At 41.1% G+C, this 18,099-nt stretch overlaps 3 protein-coding genes, 1 long non-coding RNA gene and 2 other non-coding genes across 6 annotated transcripts; 3 read left to right on the forward strand and 3 right to left on the reverse strand.

Moving 5' to 3' along the window:
• The first annotated feature begins 462 nt into the window (after positions 1-462).
• Positions 463-2,053, forward strand: LOC121609100. The gene is made up of 5 exons (XR_006006983.1): positions 463-603; positions 852-916; positions 1,344-1,477; positions 1,771-1,836; positions 1,928-2,053. It is a non-coding gene; the product is annotated as an uncharacterized LOC121609100 (long non-coding RNA).
• On the forward strand, positions 952-1,092 carry LOC121609780. Its single transcript, XR_006007012.1, has one exon. It is a non-coding gene; the product is annotated as a small nucleolar RNA SNORA15 (small nucleolar RNA).
• On the reverse strand, positions 1,231-8,264 carry LOC121609098 (phosphorylase b kinase gamma catalytic chain, skeletal muscle/heart isoform-like). Its single transcript, XM_041940644.1, has 10 exons — positions 8,176-8,264; positions 7,133-7,276; positions 5,644-5,822; positions 5,363-5,417; positions 5,206-5,271; positions 4,959-5,122; positions 4,084-4,174; positions 3,848-4,001; positions 3,624-3,749; positions 1,231-3,189 (listed from the first exon to the last, which is right to left on the reverse strand). Exons 2-10 carry the CDS (start codon positions 7,213-7,215, stop codon positions 2,923-2,925), a joined length of 1,185 nt encoding a protein of 394 aa, XP_041796578.1. The 5' UTR covers positions 7,216-7,276; positions 8,176-8,264; the 3' UTR covers positions 1,231-2,922.
• On the forward strand, positions 1,544-1,680 carry LOC121609781. Its single transcript, XR_006007013.1, has one exon. It is a non-coding gene; the product is annotated as a small nucleolar RNA SNORA15 (small nucleolar RNA).
• A 390-nt stretch (positions 8,265-8,654) lies between the features above and the next one.
• chchd2 (coiled-coil-helix-coiled-coil-helix domain containing 2) lies at positions 8,655-11,758 on the reverse strand. Its single transcript, XM_041941136.1, has 4 exons — positions 11,609-11,758; positions 10,611-10,866; positions 9,591-9,753; positions 8,655-9,076 (listed from the first exon to the last, which is right to left on the reverse strand). The coding sequence occupies exons 1-4, from the start codon at positions 11,656-11,658 to the stop codon at positions 9,066-9,068; spliced, it is 480 nt and encodes a 159-aa protein (XP_041797070.1). The 5' UTR covers positions 11,659-11,758; the 3' UTR covers positions 8,655-9,065.
• Positions 11,759-12,135: 377 nt separating this feature from the next.
• Positions 12,136-15,781, reverse strand: im:7138535 (uncharacterized protein LOC797998 homolog). Its single transcript, XM_041941191.1, has 8 exons — positions 15,645-15,781; positions 15,299-15,405; positions 14,760-14,885; positions 14,354-14,601; positions 14,181-14,261; positions 13,974-14,090; positions 12,690-12,836; positions 12,136-12,607 (listed from the first exon to the last, which is right to left on the reverse strand). Exons 1-8 carry the CDS (start codon positions 15,692-15,694, stop codon positions 12,440-12,442), a joined length of 1,044 nt encoding a protein of 347 aa, XP_041797125.1. The 5' UTR covers positions 15,695-15,781; the 3' UTR covers positions 12,136-12,439.
• Positions 15,782-18,099: the final 2,318 nt, after the last annotated feature.

An 18,099-nucleotide genomic window follows, 5' to 3' on the forward strand; every position in this document is an offset into this window, starting at 1 on the left:
TCATGAAGTTTAAGAAACACACAAAAAGCAGGCAGGATGATTACGCAATATTGTCCAAAGAGTAAACAATCCACAAAAACTTGAAAAAAATAAAAACTGTTAGCAAATTTATTTATACAGTGGCTCATATTGGAGTAATAAACTCTGCTGGTGGGATTGGGAAAGGAAGAGATTTTGGCACACAGGGTTAAATAGTGGGGTTCTCTGGTTTTAGTGAAGAAACATGCTGGTGGAAGATATGATTATTGTCACCAGCGGGAAGCTATTTTGTCGATGGTTTACAGTGTTTGGTTTAGTTTTAAAAACCGACCTTAAAGTTAAGTAGCCTTGAAAGAATGATTTTCTAGGTCTTGCAGTCAACACCTCTGTCCAGATGGTGGCAGTAGTGGTGCACAATTTTAGAAGAAGACGAAGAAGAAAAAGAAGTAAACGGAAACGAAGAAGAGTTGTGCTAACAGAAAGATGCTAGCACGCTATGATGAAGCCGGCGGAATGCAGTGCGTTGATATTTTCCAATGTTGCTATCACTTGTCCAGGTCAGCTGTAAAATGGGACCTGGGTTCAAATCGAACAATGAAAACACGAGACTGCAACTCAGCACAGGTAATATTTGTGTTAGATTCAGGATGAATGCTTTGGTTAACATCACAATTTGTGGAAAGCATGTGGCACACATGGTGCATCGCACCTGGAGGCCTGTTGGAAATAGTTAAGTTAAATCGTAGATTTAACTGCCAGTTTTCGCTATAACATCAGTATTCTAGTGTTGTAAGAATGTTGAGTTGTGTCAATAGGCTTAAAACTTGCATCGGAAATGAAAGCATCTGCTTTATGCGCATCTTTTCTTGCAGAGCACTGACTCACATTGCAGATGCCTCGTGTGAAGACAGGATTGGTGATCCTGAAACATGGAGAGGTAACTCATACTTGATAATAACAACGTGTTTGAATGCATGGCCGAATTCTGTATTACTCCTGAAATAGTAAATACAGTCAGACACCATGCTAAATGATTGATTTCACACACTGACTCAACAACAGGATAAGAGTGCTGATTGTGTGCCTCGTTCTCATGTCAGAGTGAATACAGACACGTGGCTATCTTGAACATGTGTACTTTGATATTGACATTTTAATCAATTTTCAATCAACAAGTCCACTTTATAAGCAATTTAAAACAGAAACTCATTTATGAAGCTGTAACCAATGTGTGTGATAATTACTTGCAGATTTATCAAACGCATTGTTGTTCAGCACCACCTTCTTTCTCCCTTTGAAACTACTTTCTTGTTTGAGTGAGAATACACCAACTCTCAGACTCCGTTGTGCTTTTATTGTTCCAGCATCTGTCCAGATATGTATTCATGGAGAAGTGCAGTAATGCAGGCTCAGTCGTGCAGCCGGTCAACACACACAGGCCCAATGAAACAAGGTTGCTACAACTGACTTCCAGGCTGTGAAGAAAGGCCTGACGGTGGTATGTATAGACACACTGACAAGCACCTTCATTATAGTTCCCAGCACTGAGAAAGTTACCTCTGAGGCATGGCCGAATTCTGTTCCAGCTGTTCCGTGGTGGATACAGTCAGACACCATGCAAAAGCCTTGACTCATATCTGCTTCGTCACTGTATGAGTGCTTCCCTCAGCCTCATGCAACTGTACAGGAATGAGCACAACGATCCACTCTGAAAGAAGAGATACGCCTCTGCCAGCATTCCTGATATTTTTTTTGCATTGATTTTTTTCATCTGTTTGCTAAATTCTGCAGGGCAACCAGTGTCTGCTTCTGAAGCAGGAGCATGAGAAAAACATACTGACAGCTTCTTTGCTCATGGTAAGAACATGAAATAAATTAAAAGTCAAACTGACTATTATCACACTTTGTGATCTGTTCAACTTTAAATGCTTTGTTTTTCTATTCACAGCTCCACAAGGGAAAGCAGCGTCTTGTGCTAAAACCTGACGCCATCTACCCTCAGATACTTGTGCGAAAGACGTTGTGGATATGAATTTGCCGTCACTCTTCTGTTACAATAAATGTATATCCGTGATCAAAATGGGTCTGGTGGATTCGTTTTCTCCATTAAGCTTACTCTGTTGGACAAAGACAGAAAAATACAGACCCGATGTCTTAAAATTCCAATGCATCACAAAAAGTTGATGCATTTCCAATAACAAGGCTTGGATTTTAGATTAATGCACATTTCAATAAATAAATCCATAGCATACATTTTAAAGTGCCATCATCTTCCCTTGAAGCTGTTGCTGTCAGTTCAGCTCAGTACATCCTGCATAACGATCAAATAGTGATGCAGTACACAAATAAGCAAGTCAGTGCCGTTTCAAGTATGCAGGTTCAGTGTTTCAAATTCCAAACAGCCAAATTATGTTGATCAGTTCCACAAGTTTTGCTTTGGTTGCTAAGCCAAGGCTTCACAGTTCTGACAACACAGTAGCATGATGCTGCAGGGCATCGCTTATAAAACCAGAGATTCTCCAGTAAACTCTTAACGTGATCATTTAAAGTTAAAAACTAAACTCTGAACTTGAAGAAAACCTGAAAATTTGTTTCATACATTTGAAATTAAATATCTCTAAACTGCCATTTTACCACTAAATTGTTATTTTTACACTCATTTTAATCTACATCTAGGACAGGAATCAAGGTATTGAACAGTGGCACTGTTGCCACATTCTGCAGCTCCTGAGGTAAATCAATCCCAATGCTGCATTTCACTACTCATGAGCAAAATAAACATGCTCTCCATGTTAACAACAAACTTATGTCAACCTTGTCTGGTTGTAGTGGTTTATGTTTTACCAGTTCCTTTCTTTTATACACTGGGGAAAGGCATAAAAAGCCACACAGAGTAGAAGCGCATCCCCACAAAGCTCCGGCAGATGTGTCCTGACGTGCTCATTACCAGATGTGGTGGAGCGGCTCGTCGGCCTCGGCCGCCATCGACAGCAGGATGGCTTTGGGAGTGTTCTCAAAGAGTTCTGCTCTGTTCTGAGTCTGGCCCTTCTTGACCCAGTGGCCGTAGATCTTGAACGCGCAGGCGTCGATGAGCTTGCGGATGGGCTTGACGGCGTACGGGTCACTCATGATCACCTCCTTGGTGACGGGCTTGGCGCGGCGGTAGTTGCAGTAGATTCTCATTGTGGCGAGAACAGTCATGCAAATGACCTGAAGGAGAAAGTTTAGGGAAAAATCACTGCAGATGTGTTAAATGCAGGGCTTTGTTTTGCACATTAAAAACCTTTATACACACTCATGGTCCACACACACAGTTTTGCTGCGTCGGCTTTATCATTCTGAAGTATACTCCAGGAGTTTTGGGGTTGATGTCCTATTTTCCAGGCAACCATTTGTTTTCATTCATTTCAGTGAACAATTAAACTAATTTCATATTAAAATTTAGCTGCAAACACTGTGAAACTCTAATATGGCCAAAATTTAATAAGATATCAGGAGATATCTAATGAAAACATACAGGACTGAACCAACCACCAACACCAACACTGGAAGGTAGGAAATAAATCAGAACATTTACGCCATGCCGTGTGTATGTGAATGTAATTGAGAATTTGTCTGAATTTTGTCACATAAAAACATCTCACCTTGAACCGCCTGTATGGACTGAACTGTCGTACTTCATCCACCACATACTGTGAAAAGAACGAGTGGTTGAGAGCGTCGGCAGCTGTGAATCGCTGCTTTGGGTCCACCACCAGCATCCGAGAGATCTGAGGAAACCACACGCAGAGTTTGATTCAAACCTTCCTGCAGCTCCGGATTCTGACGTCACAGAGAGGGACCAAATGTGAGGTGAAAAACAGCCTACCAAATCTTTGACGGTGTCAGAGCGGTCCTCCCATTCTGGAGACGAGAAGTCGAAGTTCCCGGCCAGGATCATGCGCAGCATCAGCATCTGTTTCCTGTGCCAGAAGGGCGGAGAGCCTGCAAGCAGCGTGTACATGATCACCCCTGAACTCCATCTGCACAAACCAGAGGAAAATCAAGCTTACAAAGTGTCTACATTGTACTGCGTCACGGGATCTTTTGTCTCTGCACACTCACATGTCCACAGCTGTACCATATCCTGCATGCCCTGCGTCCATGGAGCACTCGATGATCTCAGGAGCGAGGTATCCGGGGGTCCCACACACCTCTGCATTACAGACACGTCAAACCCACATTTATAACTTGAAAAAAGATGTTTTGCCACTTAGGCTCCAGCAGAAAAATCACTAAAGGTTTATTTTTGACACGTGAACAAAGGTCTGTTGTCAGCAGAGTACTTAACCCACTCAAATACAGTAACGTTCCACATCTTCCACTGGGTTCTGTCTAACTAGAACATCTGTAACATCATTTTCCTACACCTTTCCAACAATTATTCACCTCACTACGCGTTTAGACATTAATCCTGATGACACCTTTCAGATTATGCGTTGCATGGTAACTGCAGATAAGCGTGCACGCCCAGATCTATAACTAATGCACAGTACATGTTTCCCAACCGCACTAAATGCTATGATGATGAGTAGTCTCATTAGACATTTGACCCACTGCTGGTGATCTGATGCTCTTCGACACGTCTGTTTGAAAGGTCACTTTCTGGGAGTGCAGCAAAATAGGTCTGAGTGTCCTGTTGCATCTTAACCTTTGTGAGAGCAGCTAAGAGAGATGGAGGCATGTTGCGCAACCAGACCCAGATTCTCCGCCGACCGACAGCAGCTGCTGTGGCTGCACTGTAGGCTGTAAACACAGTAACTTTATTCGAGCAGGACACTCGTAAATACTCGGCTGAATATGCTAGGGAAAGAATTTCTGCTGTGTTCATTTGTCAGTCAACCTCTGATGTTGTCAACAGCTTTGAACATTTCAGCGTTCTTTATACAAAATGAGCTTAAATTGATTCAGAAAAATATTGCAATGCTGCTTTCACGGACCTTTGAGCGTCTGTCCCGGCCTGATTTGCACGGCGAAGCCAAAGTCGGTGAGTTTGATGTTCATCTCGTCATCTAAAAGGATGTTCTCAGGCTTCAGGTCCCGGTGGACGATGTTCTGGCTGTGGAGAAACTGGACCACCTCCAGCAGGGCCCGCATGATCTTCCTAAAACCAGCAAACACCAAACTCATCTTAAACATTCAGGATAATTCATCGCTAAAACTCAACTAACTAAAAGTCTCCCTAACCTGGTTTCCTTCTCACTCAGAGTGACTCTCTCTGTGAGGTAGTCAAAAAGTTCGCCCCTCTTCATCCTGAGGGAGAAAGAAAACACAACTTCTGAACAGCTGCTGCTTGCTTGAGCAATTAGCAATTCACCAGCTTGAGAAACTAGACAACACTTACAGGTCAAAAACCAGGAAGAAGAATGCTTTGGACTCGTAGCAGTCTTTGAGCTGAACTGGAGAGGAGAGACACATTTGAGGTCAGTATTTGATCAGGCCTTGATCAGTGGATCACTTGAGAGCAAAGGCCAACCCCTCTCACAGCTGACCTCTCGAACACGTTAGTGACAAACAAACCCTGCTCTGCTTTGTGTAAGAAGCTGTGAGTTTTATACGCCTCTTAATGTGGATTCATGTTTTCATAAAGCTGCTGATGCACGCCGTTTTAAATCAGGTGCTCACTGATGTTGTCCTGCCCGCACACTTTCTTGAGGATGTCGATCTCCTTCGCCGTCGCCTCTCGGATCTCCTCGATCTCCTGCGGAGTCATCTTGTCCGAGGGGGTGATGTCGATGATCTTCACCGCGTACTCCTGAGACGACCGTTTGTTGACGCAGCGGCGCACCACACTGCTCACCCCCCTGAGGAAGAGAAAAACACAGCGGGCTTTTCATCTGCAGCTTCATCAGGTCGCTTTTTTCTTCGAAGGGTCGTGTTGGTGCAAAAAAACCAGCATGTCTGTGTGCTTCAAGGCAGGAATTTCAGCAGCAAACTGAAAGTTTCTGTGATACGTCATGTGCCACAGGCAGATGTTTCACACATGTTCATCCTGTGCTAGACTACGTTAATCTATGGGAGAGTAGCTTTATCCTTCACTTGGAACGAGGCCTGATCATAAAGTCAAAGATTTGGAAGGGAAACTCACTTTAGAGGGAAACTGAGAGGACACTAAACGAACTCTCTGCCCCCTGCGTGTGAAGCCGACTGAGGCCTGTGAAGAATACTAGAGCGGAACACACTGTCCACATCCGGTGACCCTGTGACCTGTATGCGAGTGAAATTGCGTAATCCTAACAGCGTGCCGTCCGATCCCGGGCAGCTCTCAACACTAAACCTTTGTCCAAAACACGCTGAAGTTAATGAATGCAGCCTCCTTGAACACTGCGCTTACGTAACAGCACCGCCATCTGACAGATGGCGGGGAATGACAATGAGGAGGAAAGCTTTTCTCAGGGACTTCAGGGAAACCAGTTTCTGTACTGTCCACACCAACAGTGATAGTTACTCAAACTGAAGTCTCAGTCAAATCACATGACTACTGGGTTGTTAAAAAAAAAAAAAGTGAATTTCCGAACCACAGATTTTAAAAATGTGTGTTTTTTAACTATAATAACCAAACATAACGTATTGTGGGCCAGTGGTTCCCACATTTTTGTCTGTACTTTGACATTTTGGGAAAATACAGTCATTCACTCCTTGCCAAGGGTTACATCAGAAGATTGATACCACTTTCATGTCTGACAGTTAATTATGAGGGTACAGCCAGCAGCTGATTAACTTTGCTGAGCACAAAGAGTGGAAACAGATCTCAAGGTAGCAAAATTCAGCTTCCTGGAGTCTCTGCTGGTTGCCGGGCAAACTTCAGTCTTAGCACAAATGAAACCAACAATCACAGACTGTGTACATAGTGGGCAAAGCTTTTGGATCTGAAAAGTGCAGCCAATACGGAAGTGCCTTCAATCTGCATTCTTTCTAATGGCCAACAGGGGGCGACTCCACTGGTTGCAAGAAGTACAATGGTATGTAAGCTTATGAGAAAATGACCTCACTTCTCACTTCATTTATTACCTCAGTAAAAAGTTTATGAACTCATGACTCCTCAGATTTCACTTGGACCTCTTGTGGGGGTCCAACTGCTGCTACAGGCAGGTGTATGACTTTATAAACATACCTTCCCAGCACCTCCTTGGTCTCATACTTGTCATAGAACTCCTGGGCTCCCACCCAGTCGGGGATCTCCTCCTCTTTGGTCATGATGGCTGTTCAGCTCCCAGGCGGCACAACTGCTCTCCTCTTACAGCTCACAACAGGTTGCCTGTCAGTGTTCATGCTGTTATTTATCAAGTTAATTAATCATCATTGCTGGTACAATATTGCGTAGGCAGCACTTGAATGTTGCAGCAGGTCATGGTGAAGCTCATTAACTGTTGAGCTGAAATGATTAGTGGACTGATCAGCTAGTTAATTGACAGGATGTTAATTAGCAACTATGCTGCTAAGTGATTCTTTGTATATGTCATATTTTCTGCAGAAGTGTAAAAACATTTGCTGGTTGCAGCTTCTCAAACATGAAGATCTTCTGCTCGTCCCTGTTTTATATCCCTACAAACTAAATATTTTGGAGTTTTAGACGAAACAACAATTTGAAGAAGCCACCTTGAGCTGTGACAAATGCTCACGGGCACTTGATTAAATTATGTTTTGACCTTTCATTATTGACTAATCAGTAATTGAGAAAACAAATAGCGACTTCACGTACTCTTGGTTGGATTCATCTGCAACAATACTTGAAGTTTTATAATATAGTGGAGTAAAAAGCACAATATGTTCCAACTGAAGTGGAGCAGAAGTGAAACAGCATGAAATCAAACTCACAAATGTACTTTATATTGCACCATGTTGAGATAAATGATTGAGGAGCAACAACAGAGCTTCCCCGTGATTTGAGGATTAAATTAAATTATTAAATTTCATGCATTTACAGTTAAGGTATTCTAAAGTAGCTCGCTTGTAACAGGATCTACTGAGCGAACAAACGAGAAGTTCCCGTACCCGACGCGCCGCCACAGCCGACATGTCGCCGGGTGTAGACCATGAAGCTGTCTGCCACAGTGTGCGAGCTACACCTCCGCCTCACCCCGTCACGATGTCACTTTTTGCGCGCTCTAATAAAGCGATGCGTAAAGAAAAAGAGACGCTCGGGGGATCACTCACCGTGTCCTCAGTCCCTGCTACAGAGGCTTTCCATCGTTGTGAGTCAGCAGAGGACGAACAGAGGTCCGGTCACAGCCCGCTGCTGAGCTGTGGCCGCTGCCATCGCGAAGGGTGAGCTTTAATGTCAGATGCCAAAAATAAGTTGCTGCTTCCCCAGCAGCAGCAGCACGGTCTGAACGCGTGTCCGCACAAAAACCAGATCCACCAAATGACACCCTGCAACTCCTGTGCTCGCCATGACACGTGCAGAGACAGGCCTGCTGCACATTACCAGCATTACCTTACACGAAACATTCAGCTCGTTCACGGTTTATTTGATTTGCACTGAGGCTGGAGTGACAGGACAGGTGCTGGACTCCTGTGGTGACTCCTCTTCAAACCTAGTTTAAGAGACTGGAGGTAAAAATAGAAATGCTTCTATAATAGTACAATGTAATAATATGGTCTATCTGAATAGGCAGTTAAATAGTCACACAGTATGCTGTTTTTATGATTCAAGTGCTTTATTATTTTTAAATCTCAATTTGCAGCAAACTACAGATGGCCATTATCTAGAGGGTGAAAGCTGGTGGATTTACAAGATGTCATTAATAACCAGTGGTTATATTTATATGAGATAAACTTTAAATTAAAAGCACTGAAGCTAATGAAAAACAACTGAAATCAAAGCATGCAACACCAAAATATATAAACATTATTTATACGACTATTATTACAAACTCTGCAGCACTGTCCTGAAAAATGAATACAATGATGCTCTCTGATGATAATCAGCAGTCAAAATAAAAGCATGTTTATTGATCTCTTGTGAATTACACCCTCTTGGTATCCATATGGTTGCTCATTTCAGTTTCTGTGCCCTCCTAATTCTCCAGGGTTTGGTCTCAGTCTCATGATAGACCTGTAGAGAAAATAAAAGGTTAATTAGAAAAGTTTTCATTCTTGCCATCATTCATATCTATCATCAATTGATTTGGCAAATTAGAAAAATCTACAGTACAAGAAAAGCTGGCAATATGAGGCATTTAGAAAGCCTTTAAAGCTACTCCTCCTCATGGCCACACTTGGTACTGCAACATATTACATCAGATCCATGACATGCATAGTGCAAAGTCATTTGGCTATGATGTCTGAATGACTAAGTGCTTATGCAAACCATACTTATTTGGTAAAGTTAAAAGTTAAAAACATAATGTACAGCAAAGAACAACATGCAGAGACTATGGTTTGATCTGATATACAATAAGAGCAAGGACAAAACCTAAATTATGCTTGTCTTTCAAAGCCAAAGAAAATTACATTAGTCATCCAATAGTGGACTGTTGGACTGTCAGACATTCCTTTCAATAAGCTACAAATCCCTGTGTAATCTAATTCCATACAAAGGGCCAGACAACATGACACCCTTCACTCACCGTTAGCAAACCTGCACTGTTTGAGCACCTCACTGAAGCCCTCACAGAGTTTGAAGTCACTCTGGTTTTGTGCACAATCAATGAACTGTTTGAGCTCATAGGAGCAGGCCTGCTGCTGCTGAGGGGCCTCCTGTTGGTACACGGGCTGACCCTGGTACGGCTCCTGAAAGATACAAGGCGGATGATGGGATCCTTCACACACATCTGCTGTACATGTGGTATTATAAAAGCAACTTCTTGTAACTGATAAGGAACAATTGCAGGTTGTGCCCAAAACTGAGTTTAGTCTGCATAACCATCAACAATCAAGTTGTAACACAGCGATAAGAAGTGACATGTTCTACTACCAGAGATTTTGACATATCTATCTATAACATGTTGACATGTCTAACATACTGATGTATCATGCAAGCTTTGAAACGTTCAAAGATATATCACATGCTAAGATATATGACACATGGTTAAACTTTACAGATTTTTCCAAAAAGATGGTTTTTCATTACAGATATATACAAGCAGTCTATGTTACACTAGGTTAACTGCTACTGTTAGTTTTGTTGCATCAGAAAACCAGTTTCACCGTCTCGACAAAATCTCTCTCTCAACAACTTGCCTGTTTTTCCGAACACACCTCCTATAATCCAGTTGTCAGTGTACACACAATAAAACCACCAACAGAAACTAGACTAAAAGCAAAGTGTAATAAAGGTAAGAAAACAATCTCTCAAAAAGGTGCATTGACTCAAATTACAGGATGATATTCTAGTCGAGACATTTACACTATAATAGAAATACTACTTGTATTGCTTTAAACTGTTGATTGTTTACGAGACTCATATATTGCACGCACTGATCTGTGGATTACAGAAAATGTGATGTTTGTTTCATCACTACTTTTCCTCCTCCACCAAATCCACAAAACACACACACCTGCTTTTTTGTTTCTGAAGTCCTATTTAACACGTCTCAGACACACTAATCTGCCCTGAAGCTATTCCAGTCCTATGGCTGTTTATTTACCTGGTATGTGACATCAGGCCTGGCAGGCTCAGAGTGTCCTCCACCGAAGCCTCCAGTCATGGCATGGCCGATGGTGTGTCCTACTGCAGAGCCCACTGCCACTCCAGCGGCGGTCGTTGCCATCTGGGCGAACATACCGGGCTGTCTGGGTGCTGCTGGGGCACCCACAGCAGATGGGGGAGCCTGCATTGGAGCCGGGGCATAGGAGGGAGGAGGTGCAGCTCTGGCCACAGGTGGTGGTGATGGTGGTGCTCGGCTGTAAAGAAAAAGTCATTTTAAAAGTATAATTAACAATTGACACTACATGTACGCACTCGTATCCGTTTTCAAAAATCACTTGTATTCTTAGTTGCTTTCTCAAGACTCAAGTTCGACCTTGTTAACTGCTAATGCAAAGGTTCAAGAAGGCCAAAAATATCAAGTGTTGAGAAAAGAGGGCCAAAAGAAACAATCTGCCGTTTTTAAGACCCTTATCAGGACAAATGTCTGACAACAGGGAATTTCTGATCTTAAAATGCTATACAGTTAAAGAACACGTATATGCACTAGATGAATCTTATACAAAGGCTATTAAAAGAGTGGAACAGTGATAAAACAGAAACAAATTTCATTGCTATAGCAAGTCAGTGTGAACTGTATGTGACACTGGCGCATAGCGTCACTTGAGGTCATGAATATAAGGTTTCCTCTGGGCATTAGATGTGCTGCAGACAAAATCATCATCATGTGACCTTCACTACTTTAAACAGGCTTTCCCTACAAAAGGAATACATTTAAATGTACAAATATAATCTTTATTAGTTCATTCACTAGCTGTTAATCATAGGGAATGCCCTTTACAATCCCAGCTAGCATATGCTACGTAGCTGGCTTCCTAAACATGCTAGCAACGACGTTAGCCTACCGTTACAACTAGCTAGCTGCTACGTTAGCCTAACGTTGCACACCATGCTGAAAGCTTTTAACAAATGGCATTAAAGATTAAATGTTACCGTTACCTGGCTGGAGGAGCCATCCTGGATGTCCGACTTCTGCTTCCTCTTGGCATTTTTAAATTATCAGTATATTAGTGAGTTTCCTGGCTGGTAAAAGTCAGAGACGATTCTTCACACTCGCTCGCAGATATTATGTTCTGACCTTCCGCTAATCCGGAACTTTCTATGTGTTACATCATTTGTCTCACGGGTGACTTCCGGTATCATGGTCACAAGGATGCTTGCGTCAGTTACAGGTCGTTTTTTGTTGTGTAACTTGTGGATTAGAATTTATATTAGCCTAAACTACATTTAATTATTAACATGCGCATGATGACAAATTGAGCTAAACCAGTGAGTCTTTCAGTTGTCTTGTAAAATCAGTAAGTGAAAATATAATTGACATCAGTGTTATGTTTTCTCACTAAAAATTATAGCTAAATATTAAATGGTAACTGGTTATTAAAGAGTCACTGCTAGGGTGTTTTAAGCATAAGAGCATTACCAACATTACACATTACATTACACAACATAACAGTACATTTCTGTTTAACAGGTTTATTCTTGAGTAAACAAACCAATATATGAATGTGGAAAACCAAAAATGATTTTTCTATTCTGTTCTTTCATAACAACAAAAATATCTGGCCATATACCAGTACATTATAGCAATGACATGCTTTTTTTGGAGGGGGGATTTACAATCAGGTATGTCTGTGGACAAATAATACACATATTTACAACCTTAAAATTATGTCATATGTAGCATTCCACAATTTCATTATAAGGATTTAACTTAAGAAAAATCATCACTTTTTTTCAAATCAAGCAGTTAAGCTCAAAGAGAAAGACATGTTAGTCTTTTTTTCCTTTCCTCTTTTTATCTGAAAATTTACGTCGTTGGTGGTGTCCACCTCCTCGTCCTGAATGGCTTCCTCTTGCTCTTCGACTTTCCCACACTGGCATGGGTGGCTCAATTTCCCCTGGTCGTCCTCCTCTGTCTGGTACACTGCCCATCAACCTCTAGGGTAAAATTAGAAACCATTAACTGGAGATGTCTTCTTTCAGAATCACAGGCATGGTTTATAGCTATTTACAGTTGTACCTTGTAGACGGAGGTGCTTGTTCCAGCCTTAATTGGTTCAATGATGGACTGATCCTCCCTGGCAGCAATGAGAAGAGACAGGGAGACTCGGGAGGAGATGACGAGGGATGAAAGAGGAGGCACTGATGCCAGAGCTTCACTGCGCTCCTGCAAGTAAAACACTGACTTAACTTTGCTGTTAACATGACAACAGTGAGGCTCCAGATGTGTCCCCAGATCACCTGCTGCAGCAACAGATATATTTTACGACAGCTGAAACAAGTTGTGAAGACGTCAACTGACAGAAAAGTAGCCAGCAGCAATTATTGATTAATCATTGATTTTTAGCCACGCTGGTGGTTGATGTAAGGAAGTGTCAGTCTGCTGGTTGGCCCAGACTAAATCCACACTATCAGACGGATTAAAATTAAATTCTGCACAGAAATTCACGGTTCCCAGACGATGAAGCTTGATGACTTTTGTGATTTTCCTACAGCGCCACCACGAGGACAAAATTCCAATCTGTCCAATACTTTATTATGTTGTTTATGACTACATACCTTCAAAACTAATGGGACTCCCATTAGCCTCAGCTGTTTATGTTTAGTGCCAATTAGCAAATGTCAGCATGCTAATACACTAAACTAAGACAGCCAACAAGGTAAATATTTTACCTACTTAACTTTAGCATCTTAATGTTGTCATTGTGAGCATGTGAGCATGCTGATGTTGGCCTTTATCTCAAAGCAGTGCTGAGCTAAAGTACTGCCTCACAGAATGTCTAGTGTGGCTGTAAACCCATGACTTATTTAAAAAAAAAAAAAGCAGAATATTCACTGGTTCTAACTTCTCAAATGTTAAAATTACCTGGTTTCCTTGGTGTTCAGTGATATTAAACTAAATACTCAGTTTACTGTTATTTTGCTCATTTTACTTTTACTCTTATGATCTCCACAGGCATGTTTACTAGATTAATTACTGTCTTGCACTTTGTGAAGGGACTTGAAGTCGATCATTTACTGGCTGTACTTTGTTTCTTCCTGATAAGAAGCACAACGTAACTCATTTGACAATGAGTGTATAGTGTCAGTCAAATGTAAATCCAGTTTTCCTGTTATAATATTGGCTTGTTTTTACAGTACCTTTGGTGTAACTCTTGTTTATTATGTTGTATCTTTTTCAGAATCAAAAAAGATGACAGTGAAGGCACTGAAAAAACCCAACTAACAACCAGGTTACCCACTAGGGTATGACCATTTTTAAAGTGAGCGCACCCTAACAGATACAGTGACTCTGCACGCTTACCTTTTGTTTTTCTCCCCACGCAAATGACTCCAGTGTAACCTGAAAGCGTTTGATCATCATCTGTCGCCGACACTGATAGTCCTCTGACAGAACTTGATTGATCTTTCTAACTTGCATCTGAGAAACACAAAGGACAAACAGGATGAATGGCTCATGTTAGTGTTACACATGATGTATAATAAGCTGGTAACAGGCCTGGCAACATACCCACTGCTCTGCGGTGAGGCTGGTGTTAAGAAGCGGGTTCATCATGTCTCCACATGGTAGACGAGCAAGCCTGGACTCCACCTGCATTACAAGAATTTTTTAAATCCCGTCAGTGCTTCTCAGTTTTTAATCATGACTTATACAAAGCTCAGTCTCTTTTATATCAGACTTACCTCAGTCAACAAATCTGTAAATTGAGAGGAGGCGTCCATGTCAAGGGCATGCAGCAGTAATATCCATTCTGCCTGCATCTCCGCCTTCCTTTGGTCTTTATTACCATCTTCATGTTCCTCAGAGAGTTCATGGCTGTGATCTTCAACTCGCTGCTCTTTTTCACACTCCGCTTGTGTTGTCTTTTCCTCAGAATGCAACTCTTTATGCTTGATTATGTGAGCTGCTTGCAATTCTGACACAAGGAACTCTAAAGGATTGAACAAGACTTTTAAGATGATCCACCCCTCATTTAAGTTAGGCATAAGTTGGGCAGGAAATGTACAAATCCATGGGCGCTTCAATCATCTGTTATTACCTTAAACACAACTCTACAACAGAACCCAGTGGACTCCTATCATTTCTCACCAGTGACTTTGTTGAGGGTGGACGGCCCCAGCACCTCTGAGGTCAGCACGGCGAGGGGAGAGAACACATTTGAGAGTAAATTTCTCAGCTCTCCAACCAGCAAGACGTCACCTGACCTGTTTGAGTCTAAAAAAGAAAAAAAAAAAGACAATTGCACAGTTGCATTACAACATGTACGCAGCAGTTAGTAACAAGTACAGAAGAATACCATTAATAAAATACCCTAACCTTTCTGTACAGCTTTTTTATATATATATATAAAAGCTGACATTGGTTTACTGCACAACTGCAGACTGCAACTGCATTGTACAATACACATACATGTTAGGCTGCAAGTCTAGGCTGCTTTTCAAGTTGTAACAGATCTCAGTCACCAGACAGTTTATTTCAAATAAAAGGACCACAATAACTAAAAACACCCCTGCATATTATTCTACTGTATGTACACTAATAAAAAGGGCAGATTGGACTAGTTTACTGTATCAAACACGGCAGAGAAACAGATAGAGGTCTATGATAAAAAAAAACAAAAAACAAACCTTGCAGCTCTGGACAGACAGTCTTCAGCTCTGCAGTCAGCCAGGTGAGCAGCGGGCAGGGAAGTTCATCACATTTGCACCGTGTGAGGCAGGAACCGCCCGGGTACCTGAACAGGAAATAAACACGACAGGTGAAATTACCTGTCGCAGTTCGGTAAGCGTCTTCACATGCTGGAAAGGCCAAAATATTGATACTAAATTATGTATTTCGTTACATGCTGACAATGAAGTGCTTATAAATTACAGTTAGCGAACTTACACCTCGCATTAGCTTTACTGCTATGACAAATGAAAGCAGGTGACTACACGGTAAACAACAACGTTACGCCGGTTAAACGTTGCTTACCCTAAAGCTTTAATAGCTGAAACTGTCCCTATGCTCCTCTCCATTGTCATTATTATGGTAAACAACCAGTCTAAACAGCGTGTGTCTGTTACAGTTAGTCAACTCGACTCAACCACAAGTTCAAGCCTGTTTTCAAATTGTCCTTCCTCCTGTTACAGTGTTTAATGGTTGGTCACACACCGCCACCTGCTGGCCGGAGTGTGTACTTCTTTATATAACGGGTGGAAGGTGTGGGGGAAGTACTCAGATCTTGTACTTGAGTAAAAGTAGCAATACCACGGTGAAGAAATACTCAAGAAAGACAAGAAAAAGTCATGCATTACAATTTTTACTCAGTAAAACTACAAAAGTATCAGAATAAATATACTGAACAACACTTTACAAGAAATAATTCAATCAAAAAAAGAAAAAAACATTTTAGCTAATTAAAGTACAAAAAAAATCAAACAAAAGATGTCATTGATTCTGCAAGAAGGAGATTTACAGAAAAGTTTCGAATGTTTTCAAAAACTGAATGTAATGTGTATGTGATGATAACAGGCCCACTTCCACCCAATGCCTCTCTATTGTCACTTTTTTACTCTTCCTCAGCCTCTTCTTGACTGATAAGAAACTTCCTCGCTTGATTAAGAGACAAATATGTGATAGTGAAACAATATATCTCACTTTCTTTACTGTCACATCACTCACTCAACGCTCTCCTTGAGAGAACAAATCAGTCCTGCTTAAGAAAAATTATGTATTTTACATTTTTGTCCACAAGGAGCCGCTAGAGGTCTGTGATGGCCCATGTTGTGATATGTTACTACTAACAGCCATCCAATAATACTATGTATGTAAGAATGTTTCATTTTTAAGGAACTAATCTGAATAATGGGATCTTTATACTTTTCTGTACTTTGTATTTCAATAAAATTCAACCTGCTCGCTTTTAATGCATCCTTAAAACGGCTCTCCATGGGTATGTAAAATATTGAATATATGACATTAGCAGTAACAATACACAAACCCAACTTAATTTATTACTTTCACTCTATGGATGTATTTACAGCAGCTTCCATCCTCTGATCAGGGGTCAATGGTGGAATGTAACAGAGTACATTTACTGAAGTACTGTACTTAAGAACACATGCATGGTACTTTACATTACTTGAGTATTCTGTATTACACAACTTTATACTTCTACTCGGCTGCATCTCAAAGGGAAATATTGCACTTTTTTACCGTACTACATTTGTCTGACAGATTTAGTTACTAGTTACTTTTCAGATTACAAATTTTCATACCCTTCCTGTTCAGTGAAAACCACGTATCTCCAAATGTGTTGATTTTCAATGTGATTTTATTTTTTTCTGATAAACTGAAGGATGAAGTCAGAAAATGCTAAATAAACTACTTAAAAAGCTCTTGGATTAGCTGGAAAATTCATCATCTCAAATCTGAAAACAGGGTTCATGGAAAGTTAACTTTTTTAGAGATACGTGCTTCTCACAGGACAACAACCATGCAAACATACAGTATGATGATCTTAGAGAACATGATACATTGCTGTGGATTAAGCTACTCAGCAGTACATAAAGTTGTTAGATTTAGCTCAACTTTAAACATCTACAGCAGTAAAATGCAACATACACATTAATGCAGCAGTAATATAAATCCAAAAACATCAGATATTATAATAATATATAGTAAAACACTGACGAGGACTATGTTACTGCACAATGAGTACTTCCAAACAAATACGAATCCTTAAATTACATACTTTTACTTCAGTAAGGCTTTGATTGCAGGACTTTTAGGGGTGAACACTCAAGTGTTCAATGTGTATTATCTAGTCAAAGCTATTTAAGTCCAAAAGCTCAACATGAACACTGGAGGTGATCTTTCCTGACTGAGAAAATCATGAAATATAGTGTCACGCACCACATTTTGGCTTTGTTACAGTAGCTCAGCATTCAACTCATCTTCATTATGACCAGCACCTGTAATATTTATGTGCCCTTAACTCTGAGCAGAATTTGACACACTCAGCACTTTCAGCAGCCTCGCAGGTCTTGCTGATGCAGGCAGCACAGCCAAAGTTTGCTTCAGTAGGGCTGTTTGTGCACACAGACGGTGCTATATACAGCATTACTGTCAGCTCTTGATTCTTTGATTTAAAAGATGAAGCAGGCTTTATGGTTATTGGGCCTGCTTCGGTGGCTTCAAGTCAATTACTTCACACATCCTGCAGAAGCTCTTACAGCAGAAAGCCTTGAATTTAAGTGGAACCATCAATGTGGGAGTGAAGTGGGAAACTGTTCTGTGGTTTAAAGGTGTCATTTTTATCGTATTAAGCGGTGAAAGCGGTTGATATTTATGTTTTATAGTCTTGCATAATGTCTGATAAGACATGACTGTGTGCACACATGCTCAGGCAGACAAAGACACGGGCTTCATTAGCTTTGTCTGAATG

This window comes from Chelmon rostratus, chromosome 7 (genome assembly GCF_017976325.1).
Source record: "Chelmon rostratus isolate fCheRos1 chromosome 7, fCheRos1.pri, whole genome shotgun sequence".
Taxonomy (NCBI): domain Eukaryota; kingdom Metazoa; phylum Chordata; class Actinopteri; order Chaetodontiformes; family Chaetodontidae; genus Chelmon; species Chelmon rostratus.